Genomic DNA, 24,412 nt, shown 5'->3' with positions numbered 1-24,412 from the left:
AATTACTGTACTACTCCTTATAGGAAGGACATTTGCATTTTAGTAGCTATGTTATCTTAAATCTGATGATGTAACAAATCAGAGAGTTCTTTTTTTTTTGAGACAGTTTCACTCTGTTGCCCAGGCTGTGGTGCAGTGGTGTGATCTCAGCTCACTGCAACCAGGTAATTCTTAATGACAATACTCTTACTTGCATTTTTCAAAAAAGAGGGGTATTCTTAGCATGTCTATTACTTTTGTAGTTAACTATTCTTTTGTTATTATTATTTTAGCTACAACTTCCTTTTTTTTTAAATCCTGAGAAAGGGCAGTTATAAAAGAAGAACAGGTTGGCTTAAGCTAGTGCTTAAGAACATGTATGTGAAGCCATTCAGGTACTGTTTAAAAATGAAGCAGTGCATTGTATAAGGAAGTGTACATGGTAAAACACTAAAAAATAAGGTGACAATTAACAAGAAATTCAGGACAGTGATAGGCTGTCGATATGGTTGACAGGAAAGAAGTGGATGCCTCCGGGAAGGCTGTGATAGTTCTAGTAACGTTCTGTTTCTCACACCGGGTGGAGAGTATACAAGTGTTCATTTTATTATGCTTTAAAATGTACATGTACACTACCTATCTTTTGTATGTATGATATGCTTCACGATTAAAGGAAATGGGAAAAAGAATGAACATGGCACATTTATAACAACATGAAATTGAAATATGAAAGCTAAAGAAATCAATAAGTTTTAGTACTGGGAAGAATGAAATTGGCCCTACCACAGGACTGTTGATTTGACAGCTCATAATGTACTTCAACATGAATAGTATGATCTTCTAATATTCTTTTCCTAAGCCTAAAAACCTCTACCTCAATTCCTTTTTTCAAAAAATAAAAAGTAACTCAAGCAACATAAACTGCTTCAGAAACAGGGATGAAACTAGAGTGCAAATGCCCCTTGACCACCCGCTGAATCCCATCACATTCCCTAGACATAATCATCACTTGAGGTGACAACCTCCAGACCTTATTCTATGCATTTATTTTATCAGAGGCTTGTGTCATTGTTGCTGCTGGTTTTTACCTATTAATGGGGGATATATTTACTCTCTGACTTGTGTTTTTCACCTATCAGTAACCATTTCCTTATTGATGAGTATTTTGGATATTTCCAGATTTCTGTTGTCATAAATATTATAGAAATGTTCTTCTACAGATAATCTTTGTGCACTTGTTCAAACATTTCTGTAGGACAGATTCTCAGATGAGGAATTTCTGGTTATTATCAAGCTAAATACTGACTAGGACTGGCCACCATAAAAACAATACCAATTTAGATTTCTACCAGCCATGGATGACAGTCTGTTTCCCCATATCATGACCAATGCTATATCATCAATCCTTTAAATTTTTGTCTAATGGCAAGAAAGTGTCTCCCTTAATTTGCATTTTTAAATAGTTAGTGAGGTTGATCACCCTACCCACACAAACTCCGTTCTTCATAGGCAAAAAAAATATATACTTTATAGAATACTAAAATAGGGTATACGGACTTCCATATGTCCCACTTCTGCGTTTATATACATACATGAACAGGTATATTTTAATCTATGATTTTTTTTCTCCTCCAGCTTTTTATTTTGAAAAAATTCAAACTGTATAGAAGTTGAGAATGCCACGATTAGCCATATATCCTTAATCTACATTTTTGTATTTGTTTGATCTCTCTGAACATTCAAATGCAAATTGCAGCTATCATAACATTGAACCCTAAATATTTCAATGTGTCTTTTAATAACAAGAATATATTCCTATACAATCACAACATAATTATCATTTCTAAGAAACTGGACAACCATATAAAGTCCATATTACATTTTCTTACATTGTTCCAATAATAACCTGTATAGCTTTTCAAATTTTTTCTCCAATATAACTCCAGGATTCAACTAAAACATACACTGCATTTAGTTGTCAAGTCTCCTTTAATCTAGAACAGTCCTCCTGTCCCCCTGCCCTTACTCCACCTGCCAAGTTTTGGTCTTTTTAAGAATCTAGGCCAGCTGTCTCTTAGAATGTCCCACAATTTGGATTTGATTATTTCCTCGTAAGATTCAGGTTAAATTATTTTGGCAAAAATACAATATAGGTGGTGTTATGTTTAAATAGTGATTTTAATCCTTTGTCTGTTGCTTACATATAGCAGATATTTTCCTCCAATCTATTTGTATTTTAACTTTATTTGAAAATAATTAAAATTTTTTTCTTCCATTTAGTTCTGTGCCATATCTTTTCTATCTCAAAATTAATACTACAGATCTAGACCTGTCTCTATACACTCTATCCTGTTCTTCAAATTTATTCTTTAATTATATTTTAATTTAATTAGAAAAGATGAGAAATGTAGTCAATTTCCTTGGTACTCAATAAGATTTTCTCCCAACACACTATGCTTTAATTTCCAAACATTTTGCATACATTACCGATCAGAAACCTCATATAATTAAAAACCCAAACTATAACATAATAGTAACTTTTTATGCATAAGCAACAATGCAAAGCATAAAACAATATTTAACATATCCATTAGATGACAAATTCAGTTATAACTTCTTTAATTTGGACTTTTTCTAATTGAAACTAAGAAAAAACAAAAACCCCAAAAACCACTTTATTTTGAATAATGACTTTTCTATAATAGTCAGCTAAGTGAAATCTAGCCAGCAAGACCTCAGTGTGGCTATGTGAAAAGTTACTTTCTACATCTGAAGATAAAGGATTTAACTGAACTGAATGAATCCAACTTTTTTCTCCCTTTGAGAACAGCAGTACTAACTCTACAAATTGTTTCAGCAAAACTAATCTGTGTAAATGTTGTAGGGTATATAGGCATTATTGTCAATTTGACCAGAATACAAAAAATATTCACAGTAGAAATCTCCATGATCATTCACTCAAGTCCTTTATCTCAATGCAAGAGCTATCTAAACAATTATATAATAATAGTGAGCAAAAAACTAGTACTTAAGAATACATATGATCCCACTGAGGTACAGTTAAAAAATGAAACCATGAATTAATTAGGGAAACATATATGCTAACACTCTGAAGAAAAGCAAGACAATGAGTCATGATGGTCAGGAGAGTGGCAGGTGGTGGGTATGGTTGATAAAGAAAGGCAATGCTATCTTATGGTACTTCCCACATTCATTTAAACCAAAAATGTTCTTTTCTATACCTCCGGTTTGATTAAAGGGCTAAAACTGTGAGAATAAAGAAGAGTTTCTCTGAATTACTCTGAATTACTCTTAACCAAATTACAGTATCATTTGGTTAAGTTTTAAGTAGAAAAAGGACATAGATTTTTCTTCACTGGCTTACCTTTCCTCAGTAGGATAAACCACTTAATTTTTCTCCCCAAAAATATGTGACTTAGAAGTAAAATTCCTCTCAAATTTTATTAATGCAACATAGAAAATCATTCTTCCTTTCAAAGATTCTATGTAAAAACAAACAGCATGCAAAAGAGATTTATAGGAAAATTCTACAGGGTGAAAAAAAGGCTTCTTTTAAGTAATCTGAAGCACAAGAAAGTGACTGAAGTAACTGTTGTAACTGATCATTCCTCTTCATTGTTGGGAAGAATCACTAAACCAGAGACTGAGGTGGAAAGAACTTTAGATGTTGGCCCCACATTTCCACATTTTGCTGGTTAGGAAAGGAAATTCCAAGGCAATAGTTTTGAACAATATTGAACAGGAAACCCAGATCTGAGAAAGCTTTGGTGACAAGATAGATAAGCTTAATGTGCAGTTTTGACATCTGCAATGGAAAAATGGTATTCAAAAAAGAAATAAATGTAAAAACTTTTGGACTAGAAGATAGGAAAAAACAAGAGCAAACCCCAAAAACCTTTGTATCCCATTAGGACTGCTTTCTTTAGAACCATGAACAGTCTGTGAAACCATGCTAAAAATGTAGAGAACAAATACTTACATGTTTTCGTTCTGTAGCCTTTAGAGATTTGGCAGCATAGTAAAAAAGCTGTGTCCCACACAAAGCTGCCCAATATTTTGTCCAAGATGCTACCTGGATAGGACAAACACATGAATATACTATTAAAATGCTCCTGGTTTCTTAGATTCTTTACATTCTAAGTGCCAATGATCAAGTCCACTTCACTTCAACCAAAGGACTAACCTCAGAGTTGAGCTGTATCACTTCTGAAATCTTAATACCAAATACTCCTGTCACTTCCATCTAACTACCTACCTGTTTGCAGATCCACATACTCAGTCTTTCTTCCAGCTACAATAAAATAGTTAACCCCGATTCTATCTAAAGACAAACTCAACTCTCTTTTTATGCCCTAGATTCCAACTATCTCCAAGAAGTTTGCTTTTGCAATTAACTCCACTGCTTCTCAATCTCTCTCCCTCTACCATCCTTATACAAATGAACCTTAAAATCCCTTTAAAATCCCTCCTTTGACCTATCTCCTTACACCCCAGACACCAACCAATTTCTCTGCTCCTTTTCACAGTGTAACTTCTTGCAAGGGAGTCTCTAAATCTTGCCTCTACTTCTGTTTTGCCCATTTTCTACTCAACTCACTTCATTTGGCTTTTGGGTCATCAAGGTCACTGATGATTGTTAATTTTAGCAAAGCCTCCGTCCTCATCATAGCCAGCCTCTTAGCAGCATCTGACCCAGCTGGCCACTCTTTCGTTTCTGAAGTATTGTAACTGCTAGGCTTCTGGGATAACAGTTCCTTAATTTTCCTTTATACTCTTCTTTGTGGGAGACCTTCAACGCTACAGAGCCCCATCTCCAACCCTGTTTTCTTCTCTAGCTATACTTTCTTCTTAATCTATCATCCAGATCCATATTTCAAATACTATCTATCTGTATGCTAATGACTCCCAAATCTCTCTCCCTGCCACCTCTCTGCTAACCTCATGATCCACACTGTTTCAAGAGCCACAATGACATCTCCACTTGAATGTTTAATAAGCATATCAAACTGAACTTGGCCAAGACTGACCTGCCCCCTATTTCAATAAATGTCCCCAACATCCACCCACCTCAGTCCCCAAACCTAGAAGTTATCTTTGTTTTCATGCTTTCTCTTATACATCACACTTAATTTATCATCAAACAACTCCAGCTTTTGCCTCCTACCTGATCTCCTCCACCTTCCCCAATTTCAATGGGGAAACTGAAATGCGTAAACTATACAAGCCTTCTTGTCTCCTGAACTCTAGATAGTCACACAGCTAACTTACCTACCTCATTCAGATCTCAGCTCAAATGTTTTGCCACGGTGGCATCCCTCCTTGTTCCATCATTCTGTATCCTATGACCTTATTTTAAAGCCTTATTCTCTATTTCTCCTCACTGGAATGTAATCCAGGAGGAAGACACTTTGCCTCACCTTGTTCACTGCTCTATTTCTAGCATTCAGCACACAAAAGGTATGGTAATGCTTCAACTGACATGCAATTCTGTGTTCATTAGCCTGTCTAAGAGATTCCTGATTTGTATGTGCCTTTGGCTTACTGTGATATAAACAGCAAAGTAAGATTACTTATATGAAGCCCCCATTTCTTCAAAAGCTTTAAGTGTGAATATATATCAAAGGTTTTATATTTCAAATTTGAGAAAGGGAAAAAAATTGTTCCTTAGTAGTCAAACTACTATGCTGGTGTTCAGGAAGAATAAACTTCTTTGGTACATATTAAGAGCTCAGTTCCACCAGTCTTCCTTTTTTTCCCCCCAATATACTTATGGTTTGGAAAGCATTTTATATTTGTGTTCTATTTTATGTAGAAAACAAAACTGTATTACAGGCATTTAAATAAAATGATAAAGCATAATCAAATTCCAGTTTTTAGGGTTGTTACTTTTTATTTTCTACTTTACCTAAACTTAATACTAAAACACTTCTTCATGATATACTTTCAGGGTTTTCTAAGAAATAATTTTGTATAAGAACTATAACGGGGGTAAAAAAAAGTACAGGATTTAAGCACCCTTAACACATGATTTAACAGAAATCTATATGGCACATATAATAACACTTTATGTTAAGAAAACATGGTAAAGCAAATGTGTACAATAGTTTCCCTCTTATCTGTGGTTTCAGTTACCCACAGGCAACGATAGTTTAAAAAAATTTTTGGAAAATATGAGAAGTAAACAACTCATAGATTTTAAAATCACGTGTTGTTCTGAGTAATACAGTTCTAATCTGTCCTTCTGTGGACACAATCATCCCTTTCTTTGTCCAGCATCTCCACACTATATGTGTTACCCTTGTAGCCCACTCCCTACTGCTTCCTTAAGTGAAAAGAAAAGTTCTTGGCTTAAGGAAAGAAAAATTAGACGCTAAGGTTGCTGAGATCCATGGTAAGAACAAATTTTCTATGTGTGAAATTACGTAAAGAAGGAAAAAGAAATTCATGCTAGTTTTGCTATTGCATCTCAAACTGCAAAAGTTATGGCCACTGTGTGGGGTTAAGTGCTTAGTTAAGACAGAAAAGGTATTATATTTGCAGATGGAAGATATGAACAGAAACATGTTCCAAATGATGGTAATGTGGTTTGGTACTATCTGAGGTTTCAGTAATCCCCTGAGGGTCTTGAAATGGATGACCCAAGGATAAGCGGGGAGGACCTTATTTAATATTATTTCAAGTCTACTATAATCAGGCTTTATTTTAATTGTTCTAGCACTTTACAGAGTCTTATATACATTTGTATATTTTTAGAGGTGTATTAAAATATCATATGATGAAATCTTACTGTAGGCTTTTTGCCTTCTTTTAACAAAGTTTTTCTCCTGAGAACACCTTGAATAGTAACAGCTCCTGGATATAAATGTACTGCCAAATCTTCTGATTCTGCAGAACTATAATGATGAAGAAAAGAACACATAAGAGCTTTTGTCTATAATAGTCATTAATTAGGTACTTAAAAAAATGTAATTATTCTTAATTTTAAAACTTTGTTACTTTATTCAGAGCTGAGGCGACACTGACAATTTTAAAGGTTTATTAATCTTGAAATTTATAAGCTGTCACAAAAAGTTGATTAGAAAGTTATTAAAGTCAGCAGATGGTTAAAAAACACACTTTATTACATATTTGAACAAGTATAATTTAGAAAGAATGCAGTAATTCACTTAGTAAATATTAAATTAAAAATTTAAGATTTATTTTCTTCTTAACATGCCACACTGCAACACTCTTGTAACCTTATTTTCCCCATAGAAACTTTAAGTCCTGGTAGGAAAAATGAGGATTCTATTTGTTAAAAGCATTTAAGTATAATAAAACTGAAAATAAAAAGAGAAGCTCAAAAAGAAAAAAAGAAAACTCATGCTTAATTTAATTCTAAAATAGCAGAAAGTAATAAAGTCAATAATAATATATTTTAAAAACTAGCTTTCTGCAATACATTTTAATAACATTTAAATGGTGTCAATGGTAATTTGCTCTCCACGAAAGGAAAAAACTCAAACCCCAAGATTTCCTTTTCATGTATCTTTAAAAAAAAAATCACAAAATAACCAACACTTTAATATCTTTCCCTAATTGATTTAAGGTCCAATGTTTAATACAATAATTAATGATTTCTACATGAGCCAATTAAACATACATGCTGATAAAAATGTCACTGGTGACTTGACATAAGCTGCAGAATTCCTATAAGAGCAATGAAAACTAAAGTTTGCCAGTTTATTCCTTTGGGATTATTTAGGTGTCTTCAAAGTGACTTAAGAACCTATAAACCAGTAGAAATTTCATGCTAGAGCTATTTATATTCAGGGAGGTATATGCAGGGAGATAAGACACCATCAAACTGACGTAAAGTTTGCTTCTGAAGTTTAGTATTTTGTTGTATTATGAATTGATTACCCATCACCACTAAACCCCACGTTCCCAATCAATACACCACCCTTATCTGCCTCCACAGCTAATAACAGTCCAAAAGAGACCTGGTTTAACTAGATGAACAACTGAACAAATATGAATTTAAATATATAAATGATTATTTTATGAAACAGACTTGTCTACATTCAGGACCTGTAGTTTATCTGAAAAACTTTTTAAAAAGACAAATCAAATGTAAATTTATTAGCAAAGTAAATGCTTTGATTACAACTTATGAATAAATAAGCAGATTTTTATATTGTTCATTCAAAAACTATCAGCATTAGAAAGACCTGTGCAGTTTAAAGGCTACCAACTTGGAAGCATTTTAAAATATGTAACATTAAGATGCAAGTTTTGGCAATTAGCTCTGTGGATCAGAAAGAATAGTTGAAATTTATCTTCACATTAGATCTCGGAAAGAAAGTTTTTCTGGGTAATTTGTTTAGTTTTTAAATCAATTAGTTGAGAAAGAAGAGAAATAATGTCAGACCACACCCATGTAAGCCAATCACCAACACCATAAGGGAGTTCTGTGACCCCTGAATGCAGGGGAATTGTACCTGCTGGCCTTCATGTGACTTCGATAGCCATTTCGTGCCACTCTTGTCACCGGGCCGAGAGAATGGTATAATCTGTTCCTGTTGGATTCCATTATAAATTGTATGTATTACATATACTTTTATTCACACAGCCATTATCAATACCTAGAACAGTATAATAGTTTCTTCTTGTAATATAGCTTTCTAAATCTTACAAAAGGATAGTATGTGTGATTGTTCCTCTTTCTTTTTTAAAGCATGCAGCATAGATTTAAAAAATTTTTTTCTTCTACTGTTGACTCTAGAAATACTTAGAGGTATTTAGTACACATCATATATTTATATATATATTCACTTTCACAAATCTGCTAAAAGAATTAAAGAGCTATTTATAGCCAAATAATAAAAAAAAACCTGAAAAATACTTCAAATTTGCTTACATTTCTATACCACTTCTTGGATTCCAGTTTAAATATGATGCCCGGATTTATATAAGTAATTCATTTTTATTATATGTCCCTATGAAGACACCTAAAAACAATGTGGCTTGTAAACTTAAAACTCATGAGGAAAACTTTATTTTCCTCTTTATCCTTTATAGTAAATAAAACTAATAAAAGAAATGAACTGAGTAATATAGGCATTATTTCTACATTAACTGACAAAGCCAATAAATGATAAAAATGATGAGTTAATAATTATCCAAAATGGTACATAATAGTTAAAAACAAAAAAAATAAAAACAGACACATAAAAATACTGATACTTCTTTGCCTAGGAAAACCCGAAAGTAGCACTGTTGATAAATGATATTTTGAAGAAAAAGCATTATTTTAGCAACTTGTATTTGATGTCTATCTAGAAAATAAGAACAGAAAATGGTATGTTAACATTCAGAGTACATTTTTCAACTTCACTATCCATGAGTAGTACTTTAAATCTTAGTTCTTTATTCACTTTCTATTATTTCATGTCTGAATCTTGCTGGGCAGCATTCATTTCACTGTTCTCAAAACGTTCCAAGAGCCCACTAATTTAAACTTGGAATAAGAAAAGTAGATTTTTTAGCCACAAATGTCTGCAAAGCAAAACATCTGTTATAAAGGAAAAAAATTGTTTTGAGATGTGAAGGTAACATCATTAAATACTGTCTTCATAAGTAACCTGTTGGGATGAGAACAGATTATTTAACACACCACCATTCTGGTTACTCATAAGTCAAGCAATCTAAAAAACAATTTGGTTAATCAATATTTTTTAAATATAAAGATTACAATATACTCTATAATCAACTTCTGATGGTATTACATTCTTTCTAGAGGGAAAGACAATTTGAACAAATTCAGACAACATATCAAAGGCAATTCTTGTGTTTTTCACATTTCAGGCAAACCCAAATGAATAGATCAAAAGTAAAGGTTGGAAGGAAAATAATACAAAAATAAATAAAAATAATTTGTTTTTACTTATTATTATCTCACAAAACAAAGAGAACAAAAGTTGGGAACGCTGATAATTAGAGTAGAAAGGATTCAAAGTACTTTGCAATGTAGAACTTATAAACAAAATCTTAACCACATAATAGTGAGAAATCTTTATGAAGTCACATAAAAAGGAAGGATCTATTTTTCCAATTAAACAGCATGAAATTTATGATTTCAAATAAAATTTGATTTAAACTTGTTTTCTAAAATTGTGACTGATAAGGAGTTAGGCAAATAAACATTTTCAACTTCAGTATTAATATGACATTTAACATTCAATCTAAATGACCCTCTTTTTGAGTAATGAATACAGGTATTTTTAGAAACTTACTTAGTTCATATACAAAAGGGGAGCAATTATTTTGGTCAAGAGCCAAATATCTTATGAGTCTGAAATGGCAGAACTGAAATGGTCAGTGAAAACATAAGAATCCTAATGGACATTTAATAAATAATTATTTGCCTTGTTCAGTCACATTCTTCAGATCTTATATGTACTTAGACCTCAATATAGCATGATATAGCAGACGATAGCTTTAACAGCTTAAAGCAACAAAGGAAGGAGAAGGGAGCACAACTTACAGTATTTCAGTATGAAAGTGTACTCTGAAAATTTTGAGTTTATGACAGTTTAAATTCAAACCTCAACTTGCTTTACTTGTATAATTTAAAATTTATTAAATCATTTTGTCTTTGACAAAGTAGCAGAGAATAAAGTTGACTCTTCCACTAAATGCCTTAAAATTACTTAAATGAACCAGAACTTAAGGAAATAATCTTTTGAATACCTAAGCAGGTTACTTGTCGATGACTGGTTATTATTTTTAAGCTATAATTTTAAATGTATTAAAATTCAAATACATGTGTCATCCCACCAAATAAACATTTAGAGATAAGACTATCATTCATTCTCATTACTTACATATCGAAACTTAAATATCAACTTCTAATTTCTTTTACCAGTAGAAAACTTAATCGCTTACAGATATGTAGTAAATATTATCTCTTAATTTTGTATTATCACATTATTTAACCCAGACAAAATAAACTCAAAGTAGTTCAAATGGACAATTTATCTTACCTTTCAAAAGCAGGCCATGAGGTCTCTTCACTTAGTTCAGAACCATCACTGCTACCTAAAATGAAAAGTTATTCTAGTTTTTAAACATCAGAATTATCTCTCTTAGTTTGCATTTCACAATTTAAAAATAAATTAACGAACCTATGCTCATAAAATGACAATCACATTGTGGGTGAACATATCCACATATTAATTCTTTATTCTAATATTACTGCTGTATTTTGCAATATATTGGAATACAGTTGACACGACAACCTAAAATAACAAAATAGCATAAAACATTTTTGCTTGCCTACTTGTAGCTGAAATTCATTATGTCAATAAACAATTTTTCCTACCATTAGTGAAAATAAAATAACACAAAGTTTCTTATTAGATTTGTCATAATTTAGGACCAATATAATTATAAAATCCTTGGAGATTCATGGCACACTTCTTTCTCTTGTATCAAAGTCCATTACTACCCTAAGTATAAAAAGCCTAATGAAATCCAATTCTTTGTCTCTAGAGACAAAGTTAAAGAGGATGGAATCTCTAAATTTAAAAAACCAAAAACTGGCGCTATAAAAATGTAACAATTTTCTCTTTGGCCAAAAGATCAGTTAAAATAAAATGGTCTTCAAACAGAATGTTTAAAATTAGCTAGAGGGGAAAAAAAAAACAACAAAAAAACTATGGGGAATGAATTCAGAGTCCAAAACAGCTTAGTTGACTTAAATGTTACTTTAAAGATAATTCTGGCCCTCAATAAAATTAGGATGACTAATAGGTCAAGTTAAATTGTCTATCAGACAGGGTTCTAAGAAGAGAGACTATTTTACAAGCAGGATTCTGAAAGACTCAAATTCTAATGCTGTAAGGTAAGCATCAGATACCTGTAATGGATGCTGTAAGGTATCCATTAGACTCATCTCTCTTAGAGACGATGGATTAATACCCTTCTACGGGTTTGCAATGGCACTAGTTATGTACCATCCTTGGATAAACTGAGATAACAATCACTGAAATAATCTTCTGTATTGTATGGTTCAGAAGAAGAACCAGAGGTAACCTGTGCTGGTGGTGGGGTTTTGTACATTATCTACAATATCTTTTGATTTGTGGCACTATGTGGTAAAGACTGAAAATTTAAGCATAATTAGTATAACTTATTTGTAGAAAATGTAAGCATGAAGCTCAGAGTTAATCTGCTTCCCTTAGTTAGCTACGTGAGACTACTCAAGATTATCTAGGATAGATATCACATTAGAAAATGTTTGAAGCCATTGTTCTAAGCACTGGTTAATTTTCCCACAGTATTTTCAAAGCCTTCACTGAAGATTAATATTGCATGTAAAAGTTAAAGCTAAGAAAAAAAAAAACTCTTGTTTATGTTAATACCTATCATCTTATGGTAATAGACTTACTCTTTTTATCATATTGTTAAAGCTTTAAAACAAAAATCCTTGAAAGTAAATGCCTATGTGTAATGTTCTTAATTTACAAACTAGGATGCAACGATCTTTTACCGTTGACCTACTTAGCCTTAGAATAATTAAAAAATAAACACAAATGCAAAAATCTGCTCTAAAAGAGAAAAGTCTCCACACTGAAATGCTAACTATAACTCAATAAAATAACTAAACAACAATCTTGTGGTAACCAAAAGGACATCTATGAAAAGTAAAAGCTATAAACTATAGAATAATTCTCAATATAACACTTATGATGAGCAAGAATAAAATATTACATACTTGAGAGTTGTAATTTTAAAAATTACTTTGTGCTTTAAGTGGCATGCCAAATTCTTATGTGTAGAAAATTTTTGACTGAAAAAAAGTTCTTTCCTTTGCAAAATTATTCTTCAGACTGAAATTAATATTTGCATATAGGCACTCAGAACATTAATAAGAGGTATTTCAGGTGACAAACTTGTCTTTTAAAAAAATTTTATCATTTATTCACTTGCATTTTTATATAAAAAGGGGACTATCAGAATAAACAACTGCTGAATGGTAATGGAGAGCTCTGAAATAATGATTCCTGTGCCTCAGCATCCTAAGTAGCTGGGATTACAGGCATGCACTATTACACCCCAATGATTTTTGTATTTTTAGTAGAGATGGGGTTTTGCCATGTTGGCCAGGCTCATTTTAAACTCCTGACCTCAAGAGATCTGCCCATCTGGGACTCCCAAAGTGCTGGGATTACAGGCGTGAGCCACCCTGCCCCGGCCTGTATGAATAATTTCTAATTGTAAAAAGAAATAATGTTCATCTAGAAGACTCAAAAATTAAAAGTTTAGGAAGTAAAAACAAATCCCTCTCTTAATCTCACATCCCTTTCTAATATGGTCCCAATTTTCTGCTCTTCTTCACATTAGCTATTTCTGTTTCCTCACCTCTCATTTTCAAATCTACTCCAAACCAGGCCTTGCCCTGACACTTCCATGAAGCAACTCTTACCAAGGTCACCAATGACTTTTATTTTGCCAAATCACCTCCGTCAATTCCCTGTTCTCATCTTAGCTCTCTTTTTTTGCATTTGATATTCACACATTCAGTACTTTCCTCCTCCTTGAGATACTTCATCTACTGGGCTTTTGTTTTTTTCCCCCTACTTCATTGATCTCTCTTTTTTAGTTTCCTTTGATGACCCATCCTTCATTTAAAAAATAATCAGACTTCTAAATGTGAGAATGTTTTCTTATTTATGTACACTCTCTCTTTAGGTACCCTCAACCAATCATGGCTTATAAATATGCTACCTCTCATATATCTTCAGACCTGACCTTAACCCTCTGAGCTCCAGATTCATATATTCAGCAACCTACCTGACATCTCCATAGGGACTAAACATGTCCAAAACAGAACTGATTCCCCAAATTCAGTCCCCCTTCACAAACACTTCACTGCCCACAGATTACTCTGTCTTCTCTACCTTGGTAATAGCATCATCATCTAATTATTATGCTTGTTTAACCCAAATAGCCTGAAGTCATCCTTAACTCCACACTCTTCCTCCTCCCCATATTCAAATCACATGCAGTTAACTAATTCAACCAGTCCATATGTTCTTTTTCCACCTTCTTCAAATGCTTCCCCTTCTGGAGTTAAAAACAGGAAGCACTTTTAAAACCATTACAAATTATTAACTTCATCCTGTATTTAACTGCTACTTTGTTTTCTAACCAAATTTTCTCTATGTGTGGTGGGGTTTTTTTCCAGTCAAGTTTTGTTAACATTTTTATTTAATGTTAAATTACAACCCTCTCAGAGAAGTATTTCTCACCTATTGATATTCCACTAGAAAGAGTAGAACTTTCAGCTTGGCCTCGAGATGGCGCATGGGGCTCCATGACGCTATCATCTAACAGATGTCTTGGCCCTGCATTTGGAAATGTTGCACTCTTAAATTCTGCGGTGTTCATTTTATGAATGAAACTGGAAACAAAGAGAAAAAAAAGTCATATCTTTTATTATTGTTACTAATTTAAAAACTGCTCTTTATATAAAGATTTAGGACATAAAAGATTTACCTGCTAACTGTCATACTCAGATCTTACCATAAAAGCCTCAAATGAACAGTTCAGGGAAAATGTTTTAGGAAACCTGGCCATATCTATCTATATAATTAGAGCATATTTTAAAATAATTTCATTTTGAGCCTCATGTCTATTAAAAAAATTGTTTCCACATTCACTTTTGGAGAACGGTTATTAAATTTCCAGAGAAATCATGGCAAAAGTGAACATGTGTCCCCATTTTGAAAAAACAATATACTGCAAAACTAATGAAGCTAAACAAAAGGTCAGTTTTCTTTATATTTAGGAATAAAGAAAATAATTTTTACAGCTGTCACTTTTGACATTTTGGTTAAGACAGTGACTGTCTTGATATAAAGGTTATAATTTTTTTAAAAAGTTATATTGCTATCCTGATTTTATTTATGATGGCCCTCTGTAATGTTCATGTATAGTCCCCAAATATAAATGCATTGTTGACAAAATCCCATTTCCAAATTCAGGTAAAGTAAGAAATAAACGCTTTTAGGCAAATAAGACATTTTACTGAATCAGAAAACGGCTATTAAGAAAAAAGAAAACTATTCAAGGGTACCATTTTCTACTGAACTAATAAATAGACAATAAATTCAATTATAAACAATTTAAAAATTTGAAAGATAAAATTAAAAATGCTGACTTATAACCCAAGCTATGGCACTTCCTGTGTCCATGTGGAATCAGATTCCGAGGGGATGGTGGTGTCTGTGGGAGCAAGGCTCCTTCAGCTGCCACACTTTTTCGTCCACTCTGTGGAGATGCTCCTACTTCAGGACCTAAGGGTTAAATTTAAACAGATTTTCAAATGATTACTTTATTTTTCAATCCCTGATATAAAATACTAAATGTGGTTCAAATTTTGAGATAGTACTGATGTTAGTTCTATTTCATTGACTTGAAGATGAGAAATATATTCTAAGTCCTAAAACACAAAATCCCAAACCATACAAAATCCATTAACTTTTATCTTAGTTATACTAAGTAGAGGCAGTGTAAATATTTTCTCCATTTACATAGGAAGAAGCAGAATTAGAATAGACTAGCTTTCACATCACAGACAAAATCTGGACTAAACACCCAGGTCTTCTGAGTCCTAGGTTCACTGCTCTTTTAATTTTATACATTACTTCTTTACTCCTAGTTTCAACTTCCTCTTAGATAAAGAATGTGTCGGGTAGGTCAAACACTCAAATTAGAAATTAAATCTATACCGACACTGTTCAGGCTTATGGGAATAAATAATAGAATATTATGAAAGAACAAAACAGCACTTTAAGAATAAAAAGAAAAGCAAATTTAAGAAATTTAAACTGCAGTGTTTTTTCTGCTTGGAATATTCTTCCCCATAGATATTGTCATGGTTTGTTTCTTCACTTCTTCACATCTTATTAGATTAGCTGTCAAATATTTTTAGAATATACATGAAACTTAGCGCGAAGGCCTATATTGGGAATTTAAAAAAGGTACCTATCAGGGATTTCTTAAATAATGACAATTTTATGTTTTTTAAAAAATTACTTGTGGTATATGCATAATATCCCCGTTATAATGTAACAGGTAAAGTAAGGAACTATGATTTTTATATTAAAGTGAACATTTGAAAAAATTATGCCACTAAAATTGACTTCTATAATTATTCAAATTAGCAGACTTTCCCATTAGACCACAGAAATTTCTAGTGTAATCAACCTTCATTGCCCAGGACAGTGCATTCTTAATTAAAAATGAATATTCATAACTACTTATCTATTATTTTCCATCTCTTGTATCTATCTATTTTCCTTGATTACGTAGCATATTTGTTTGTACGCTACTGACAAACTATAGCAACCTTTTTCTTTTTTTTTGAGATGGAGTCTCGCTCTGTCGCCCAGGCTGGAGAGCAGTGGCATGATCTCGGCTCATTGCAAGCTCTGCCTCCTGGGTTCACACCATTCTCCTGCCTCAGTCTCCTAAGCAGCTGCTACTACAGGCGTCTGCCACCACGCCCGGCTAATTTTTTTGTATTTTTTTGTGTGTGTTTTTTTAGTAGAGGCAGGGTTTCACCGTGTTAGCCAGGATGGTCTCGATCTCCTGACCTCATGATCCGCCCACCTTGGCCTCCCAAAGAGCTGGGATTATTACAGGTGTGAGCCATGGAGCCCGGCCAGCAACTTTTAAATTTAAAAAGAAAAAAAAAAAAAACCCAGAAAGGACTTTAATATCAAAATAAATTTTACATGCAGTATAAGAAGTACGAAATTTTTATTTACTTTGGAGTATATTCTTCCTTATTAGGTTATCTGATTTAGATTTGGTAACAAGAGAAAACTATGTACTGACCTACTAAATCTTCTCTGGAAGCAGCAGAACGTGGGGTGCTCGTCCCTGGTTCTATCTTTAATGAAAGCCTGAATTTTAAAAAGACAAAATACATACAATGATTAACATTTGACAAAATAAGATTAAAGTTGTGTATTTTCTCACAAAAAAACTAAAAACATTTTTATGAAATAATCTGACCTATATATTTTTCTTCAAGAGCAATCTTCTTCTTTTTAAGAGACAGGGAATCTCACTTAAGCCTCAAACTCGTGGGCTCAAGTGATCCTTCCACCTTGGCCTCCCCAAGTGCTGGGATTACAGGCATGAGCCACCAAGCCTGGCCAAGGGCAATTTTTAATTAAGATGTTAAGTCTCTTATCTCTTTCATACAAAGCTGATCTTATGGTTATTCTAGGAAATATTAGGAAGGGAAAATATATTAAAAAGTTGTATTTAAAAACACAAAAATCTCCCCCAGTTACCCCAAAGTTGCCAAACCATGGAACACATTTAAAGATACTTGATGAATGACTAAATGATGATTCAACTTAGAGCTTACACTGATACCTGACACTTGATTCAGAAACTTTCATATGTATTATTAAATATATTATGCAAATTATTTCTAAAAACACCTTATTTAAAACTAACCATCTAACAAACCAGCTGACAAAACTCTTCAAAAGAAAGATCTACACAAATAAAAAGGTTGTTTGGAAAATTTCTAATAAGTTCCTGTCCTAAGTCAGAGTTTATTATTTGGTACTTAAGTTCCATTTAGGATAATATGTCCAGTTCTGAGTTTCACAGTGAAAGAGATCATGATTTCTATCAGTGGAAGCTATTTCAGAAAATAGGACACTAAAGTAGTTGTAGAAAATGCTTTGATATGATACATGAAGCCTAATATTGCTGAGTCTGTCTGAAATTTAATAAAAACTGTTTAGTATTCTACTAAAATTTTAAAATTGCACAATACAAATGGCATTTATAATGATAAACAAATCTACTGTAAGTTCTTATTAATTATATTCCAGTTATTTGATAATATAAAATGCATATGTTGAATAAATGATTAACCAGACTCTTTTCTCTTTTTATGAAAATGTTTAATTATTTAGGCTACAAACTATACTGCATTCATTCATTGGACAAGTATTTACTGAACACCTGTATTGGGCACTGTGCTCAGAACTGGAATATAACAGAGATTACGGCAGACGCGGTATGCCCATCCTTCTGAAGCTTACAGTCTAGTGGATGAAAGAAAAGTAGTAAATGAAATAACTACCATTTCCCAACGACACCAACATAGAAAGGGAAAGAAAGGGAGCTTATTGGGCGAATCACACTGCTATTGGTAGCAGCTAGAAACTGACAGCAATATAAAAAGTAGAAGCATCTTTAAAAAGCACTGAAGGCTAGTCTGAGTGCCAGCTGCTTACAACATCGTCAAAGCACCACATAATAAGAGAGATGCTGATTCATTAAGAAAAGGTATGTTCAGTATTAAAATAAAAACCAGAAAAATTTTCATCCTGATCAAAAGACATGTAATTTGTAATATCTATACTGGCTGCCTATGTAGATCAAGTTGCCCAAAATAGACCTTTTGTAAGTGACATGCCATTTCTATTTACAAATTTTTCATCATAAAAGGCATTTTTTTCTAACAAAATGTTTTCTTTTAATTTTTTCTAATAATTTTAATGACATCTTAAAATGCTCTATTCTTCATACACACTAAATTATTAGGCTTATGCAACAAACACACTGCATTTTTAGAAAAATCATCTGTCAGCTGGATGTGGTGGCTCACGCCTGTAATCCTAGCACTTTGGGAGGCTGAAGCGGGTGGATCATCTGAGGTCAGGAGTTCAAGATCAGCCTGGCCAACATAGTGAAACCCCATCTCTACTAAAAATACACAAATTAGCCAGGCATGATGGTGGGCACCTGTAATCCCAGCTACTCGGGAGGCTGAGGCAGAAGAATCACTTGAACCCGGTGGGGTGGAGGTTGCAGTGAGCTGAGATCGCACCACTGCCCTGCCCTCCAAACTGGGAAACAGAGTGAAATTCCGTCTCCAAAAAAAAAAAAAAAAAAAAAGGAAAAGGAAAAGAAAAACAATGTCTTCTCTAAGTCCCGTATGATGTTCCAATAACATCAAATGACTCATCGTTCCTCATGCAAAGACACTGTTTCTCATCCCATTCCTTTGATCATTCCATTCCCCAGCATGCTTTTCCTCACCCTTCACGTGGGACTAACTCCTACTCACCTGTTAAGATTCAGCCTCAGATGACGCTGTCTCCTGAAGCTGTTTGTATTTCCCTTCTTTTTAGTTTTCCTATGAAAATCTGGGTTAGGTCCCCCCACTTACCTATGTTTCCACAGCATCCTTGGCATATTTTTATTATAGTACTGTTTGAAATGTCTTATAATCATTTGTTTTGCGGATGTATCTTACATGAGACTGAGCTTCTTGAGGGCAAGAACAGTATCTTATTTTTATAATCCCAGCAACTAGCACAGTAACTGGCCTATAACAAAACCTTAGTAAATATCTGTCAATGTAATGGAACGGCTGCTCTGGTTCTAGCTCCTCATGAAAACAAAAATCAGTATAATAGTATCAGTTTTCCTACAAAAATGAAGGCACTATATGATATGTCAGTTTATAGAATGTCAGAACTACTTCGTGGCTTCACTGGCTAAGTCTACCCTTTTAGCAAAGTAAAAACTAGCTTTAATAAATATTGTATTATAATTTTACAGTAGTCACAAAAAATTTGCCATCCTCTATAAAAATTGCGCAAAATTTTCTTAGATTTTACTTCAATCTAATAAACTTTAAATTCTTTTAAATTCAGTAAGTTTCTTGAGCCAGATAAATATCTAATAGCTACTTACTCACATTTTGAATTTTAAGATATCTGTTCTACACCTCACTGGACAAAACTTAAGTATTTACTAGGCATGAGTTCTATGTCAGTAATTAGAGAGAAGGGAAAAATAGTGGTAAGTATAAGACACAGACCATCGAACTTGAAAAACTTACAACCCAGGGCAACAGATTTGTGAACAACTCCAGCCTTAAAAAGCTTTTTCATTGACTTTACACATTTTCAAGTAAGTAACCACGTAGAAACTTTTTGTAGAATAAAAATTGGTACAGAAATATAAAGTGTTGACATTATGGTGTGAGAGAAAAGATGGTAATAAATGCATTTTCAAACATTAGTAAAATTTTAGATGCATTTAGAAAAATTATTCCTAGATGTTTTCCAGAATTTCTACAGCCATTTACTGGGACTAATTCTGTTCTACAAAAATTTTTTAAAATTGTCAAAATCTGGAACAAGGAAGTTAATAATCATTACCAAAGGAAGACAAAAAAAATTTCTATGTAATGCATTAACATTGAAAAATAATCTAGTCTTTTACTTTGATAAATTTTTGAAACATGACCTTTTATTGGAAAAAATATTTGTGAAAGTGCAAAATTCAATTTGAAAGCTTGGAAACAACTGGGATAATAAAGCTAAGTAAACTTTTTAAACAAAGTAACAAATGAAGCTAAAAGAAAAGTGACAAACTTCAAGAGAAATAAGCTCTTTATCCTCCCACCTTAAAAAAAAAAAATCCCAGCAGTTATGATGTAAAGTATATCAATAAAAGACGAAAAGGTTAATAATTTAAAAATTTCCTCTCCCATCTTTGGGAAGTACTGTGGATATAAGGAGATAAAAATGAGATAAAAATGGATATCAGCTATTTTAAAAGTGATTTCAAACAATCTTTTTTTTTTTTTTTTTTTTTTTTTTTTTTGAGATGGAGTTTTGCTCTTTTTGCCCAGGCTGGAGTGCAATGGTGCACTCTCGGCTCACTGCAACCTCTGCCTCCTGGGTTCTAGTGATTCTCCTGCCTCAGCCTCCCAAGTAGCTGGGATTACAGGCATGCACCACCATGCCTGGCTAATTTTGTATTTTTAGTACAGACAGTGTTTCACTATATTGGCCAGGCTGGTCTCGAACTCCCGACCTCAAGTGATCCACCTGCCTCGGCCTCCCAAAGTGCTGGGATTACAGGTGTGAGTCATTGTGCCCCACTGTGCCCGGCCTCAAAAATCTTTAACAAAGAACTTGCTATAATATAGAGAAAAGGATAAGTGTGGTGCTACATTGGAGAAATGTCTCTTCTCCAGAGAGAAGATGGACCAGTAGTCTCCCAATCCGCAAAAACAATTAAAAACAAACAATGATGTGTCAATAATTAGCATTAAGCAGTAATTTTTCTATTTTAAAAAGTTTCACTAATTTTTCTGTCTATTAAAAGATAAATTCTGTAAGGATTCAATGATTGAATATGGGGGAAAAGAAGAAATTTAAATTAGAACTATCAAACGTTAGCTCTCTACAAACAGAGATAAAAATATTAAAAAGAACAGATGAGGTATTTGTATATTGGCTCAATCATAACAAGTGACTAAAAAGTAATACATGTTAGTATCTTTACTGCTATAAACCTACCACTGGATTAGGCCTTTGTATGGTACCATGTAGGATTTAGATGTTTAAATACATAGGGATAGAAAGGTGGAGGACAGGACAAAGTTATACAAACCACTTTTGAAGATCCAACCTACTTGTAATTATCGTCTTCCACAAATTTTTGTAGTTCTTCTATATATTGAACGGAGTTCAGATATTTTTGGACATGAGGCAACATGGGAATATCTAGGCAAAAGGTGATAAATAATTATCTGATAAAGCACATCTTAACCAGAACTTTAAAAATTAAGCTGAAAATAACTTAAAGGTAAATTAAGGCCGCATGGCAGCAAAATTTAAATTAACTCTAGAAGGACATTACTGAGATAAACTTTAATTGAAACTGAAGGTAATTTAGAAAATTACAGTTGCATACTGTTTGTCTAGATTTTTTTTTTAGTAGTTCCAATTATAAAGTCCCATATATTTGAGAAATTTCATAGAAAAAGATCAGGAACTATTCTAAACTAAACAGAAGAGGTGAAGGCAGTTATTTTTCTTTTAAAGAAACCTGGTTCCCATTTATAAATATGGTTTATCTCCTCCCCTTATAAGTCTCAAGCAAGATTAATTTAACAACGCAACTTGATGCTATGTTTAAAATATTGAGAAAAGGACAAAATAAGGAATTATTTGATTTAACTTTCAGTAAGATTCTATCTCCACACAGATAGTTTTAGGAAGTTTTTGAGGTTTTCTAAAAAGTACAGATGCATGAAGTAAAAGTTAGCTTTAAGATAAATTCACTTGAAGTAATCATATAATGTAAAACTCAGTTTTTTAACCCATAAAAATTACGTATTAACAGCCTAACTTTATTCCCTATCAAACTGGAAGTATCTAAACATAAAAAAAAAAAAAAAAAAAAAGTCCTTTCTCATCATTTGGGCTTATGTGGCTGTTTCTATATTTGTCATTCCATAAAATACACATTGGGCGAAAATTGGTTATTTACTCGATAATCTGACTCAAGAAAGTTGGTCAACTGTCACGAAGATCAAGGGTCTCAGCTAAACTTTCCTAATTGAAAGCTGTAAGAATGATTTACATAACAGATCAGGGAGATCAAATGAGATAATAGAAAATGACTTTGTCAACTATAAAGGGCCAAATAGCTGTGAGGTAGTAATATTAAATAGTGTCCTTGTGCTGTGAGAAAGTTGCTGTAAAATAGCAGAAAAGCAAAATATAAAAATAAAAATTTTAAATATTAAATACTTAAATTCTTAAAAGCAAGATCTTAAACAGGATGCTACGTACTAAATGGCAAAATAAAACAAGCATTATTTTCCTTTATGTTAGAATGGAAATAAGAAATTGATGTCCCCTGCTGTGTGAAAAGTATCATCAATGTGTGTAAATAAATCACTGGAATTACAGCAATGTTAATGGCTAGGCATTATCCCCCAGAAACTTACCATATTCACAAGACTGTTGTAAATCAGAAATTATTCGAAGGATATTATTCATTAAATTTGATCTCTGCTCATTTTCTAGAATGCTGCCAGTTGATGGGTATGCTGAATCAATGTATGTTAAATCTGACAAATAGATACCTGAAACAAAATGAGATAAATGTTTTCTTAGTTGTAGCTTGGGAGACTATGACAAAGAAAAGAGGAGAAAAGGTTGTTTATAGATATATTCCACGTATGCCACATTTAAAATATATTGCTATTAATACACTGAAGCCTCGGTAACATATGGTTACTGGGGTCTAGCTTTCCATACAGTTGGGGTCAGACATACACCAATTTTTTGTAATAATATGCTATTTTGCAAATGTCTTCTTGTGATTTCATTTTCTTTTCTTTTTTTTTTTTTTTTGAGATGGAGTCTCGCTCTGTAGGCCAGGCTGGAGTGCAGTGGCTGGATCTCAGCTCACTGCAAGCTCCGCCTCCCGGGTTTACGCCATTCTCCTGCCTCAGCCTCCCGAGTAGCTGGAACTACAGGCGCCCGCCACCTCACCAGGCTAGTTTTCTGTATTTTTTTTTAGTAGAGATGGGGTTTCACCGTGTTAGCCAGGATGGTCTCGATCTGCTGACCTCGTGATCCGCCCGTCTCGGCCTCCCAAAGTGCTGGGATTACAGGCTTGAGCCACCGCGCCTGGCCTGATTTCATTTTCAAGTATAGTTTGAGGCTAGAGTTAGAAACCCCAGCACATATGGGAATTAATGGAAAGGAGCTGAGTTCTTCAATTGGCTCTGCCTCTGACTAGTTTCATAATGGAGAGTTATTTTAAACTCAGAACCTCAGATTTAAAACCTATACAAGCATCCATTTTCCAAGGTGTGTTACAACTTGAAGATATTAATTTAGCCAGCAGCCCAGCCACTGCCTGACATAGGGAAATTATTTAATATTTGTTTTATACTCTCTTGCCTTGGGTTGATAACTATCATTTGAGTCTTAACTACTTTGAAAATTATCTCAATCTGGTAGAAATGTTTTACATTTTAAAGATCAACAAATGAATTTCTGAAAGGGTTCATGTGACTACAAATTGAAGTTAACTATTTCTTACCCTCCATGCTCTTTGCACCAACAAAAATAACACATCCTCTAAAATTTGGTTGTACTAGTCCTTAACATGAAAGGTCACTTATTTAGGATTATTTCTGGAGAGTTCACAATGCACATGTGAAATGTATTAGACAACTATAGCTGGAGATTAAAGAAAAACATACTTTCCTACTTTTACCCTATTACTTCATGTTCACGAACTCTCAGGGTAAATGCAACCAAAATGACATACCCACTGCCTTCTAAATAAACCCTGTTTTTACTCAGCTTTTTCTTATACCTTAAATGTTTTCTAGACTTATCTCTGCCTATCCAAATCTTATATTTTGCTTATCTAATTCAGTGTCAAGATTCTCTAGTTTTCTCACAGATTCCAAGAAAGGAATTCAGACACTGTCTAGTCTAATCCTCTCCTTTTAGAGATGAAGAACCTGAAATATATAGATGGTAAAGGGACGTGTCTAATG

General features: G+C 33.2%; 1 protein-coding gene across 3 annotated transcripts in view; it reads right to left on the bottom strand.

The window, feature by feature from the left end:
• Positions 1-24,412, bottom strand: part of RALGPS2 (Ral GEF with PH domain and SH3 binding motif 2) — a 201,141-nt gene that overhangs the window by 20,070 nt on the left and 156,659 nt on the right. For 2 of the 3 annotated variants that reach the window (XM_078000792.1, XM_015122899.3), the window contains exons 9-17: positions 22,841-22,978; positions 21,518-21,608; positions 16,888-16,955; positions 15,206-15,341; positions 14,295-14,446; positions 11,025-11,079; positions 8,481-8,558; positions 6,788-6,893; positions 3,980-4,072 (exon numbers count right to left, since the gene is read on the bottom strand). In XM_078000792.1, coding sequence (XP_077856918.1) covers positions 3,980-4,072; positions 6,788-6,893; positions 8,481-8,558; positions 11,025-11,079; positions 14,295-14,446; positions 15,206-15,341; positions 16,888-16,955; positions 21,518-21,608; positions 22,841-22,978 — 917 coding nt within the window. The remainder of the gene's footprint in view (positions 1-3,979; positions 4,073-6,787; positions 6,894-8,480; positions 8,559-11,024; positions 11,080-14,294; positions 14,447-15,205; positions 15,342-16,887; positions 16,956-21,517; positions 21,609-22,840; positions 22,979-24,412) is intronic. The other variant, XM_015122913.3, reaches the window with a different exon arrangement.

Source organism: Macaca mulatta, chromosome 1 (genome assembly GCF_049350105.2).
Source record: "Macaca mulatta isolate MMU2019108-1 chromosome 1, T2T-MMU8v2.0, whole genome shotgun sequence".
Taxonomy (NCBI): domain Eukaryota; kingdom Metazoa; phylum Chordata; class Mammalia; order Primates; family Cercopithecidae; genus Macaca; species Macaca mulatta.
The sequence above is the reverse complement of the archived record's forward strand: the minus strand, read 5'-3'. Positions and strand labels throughout refer to the sequence as shown.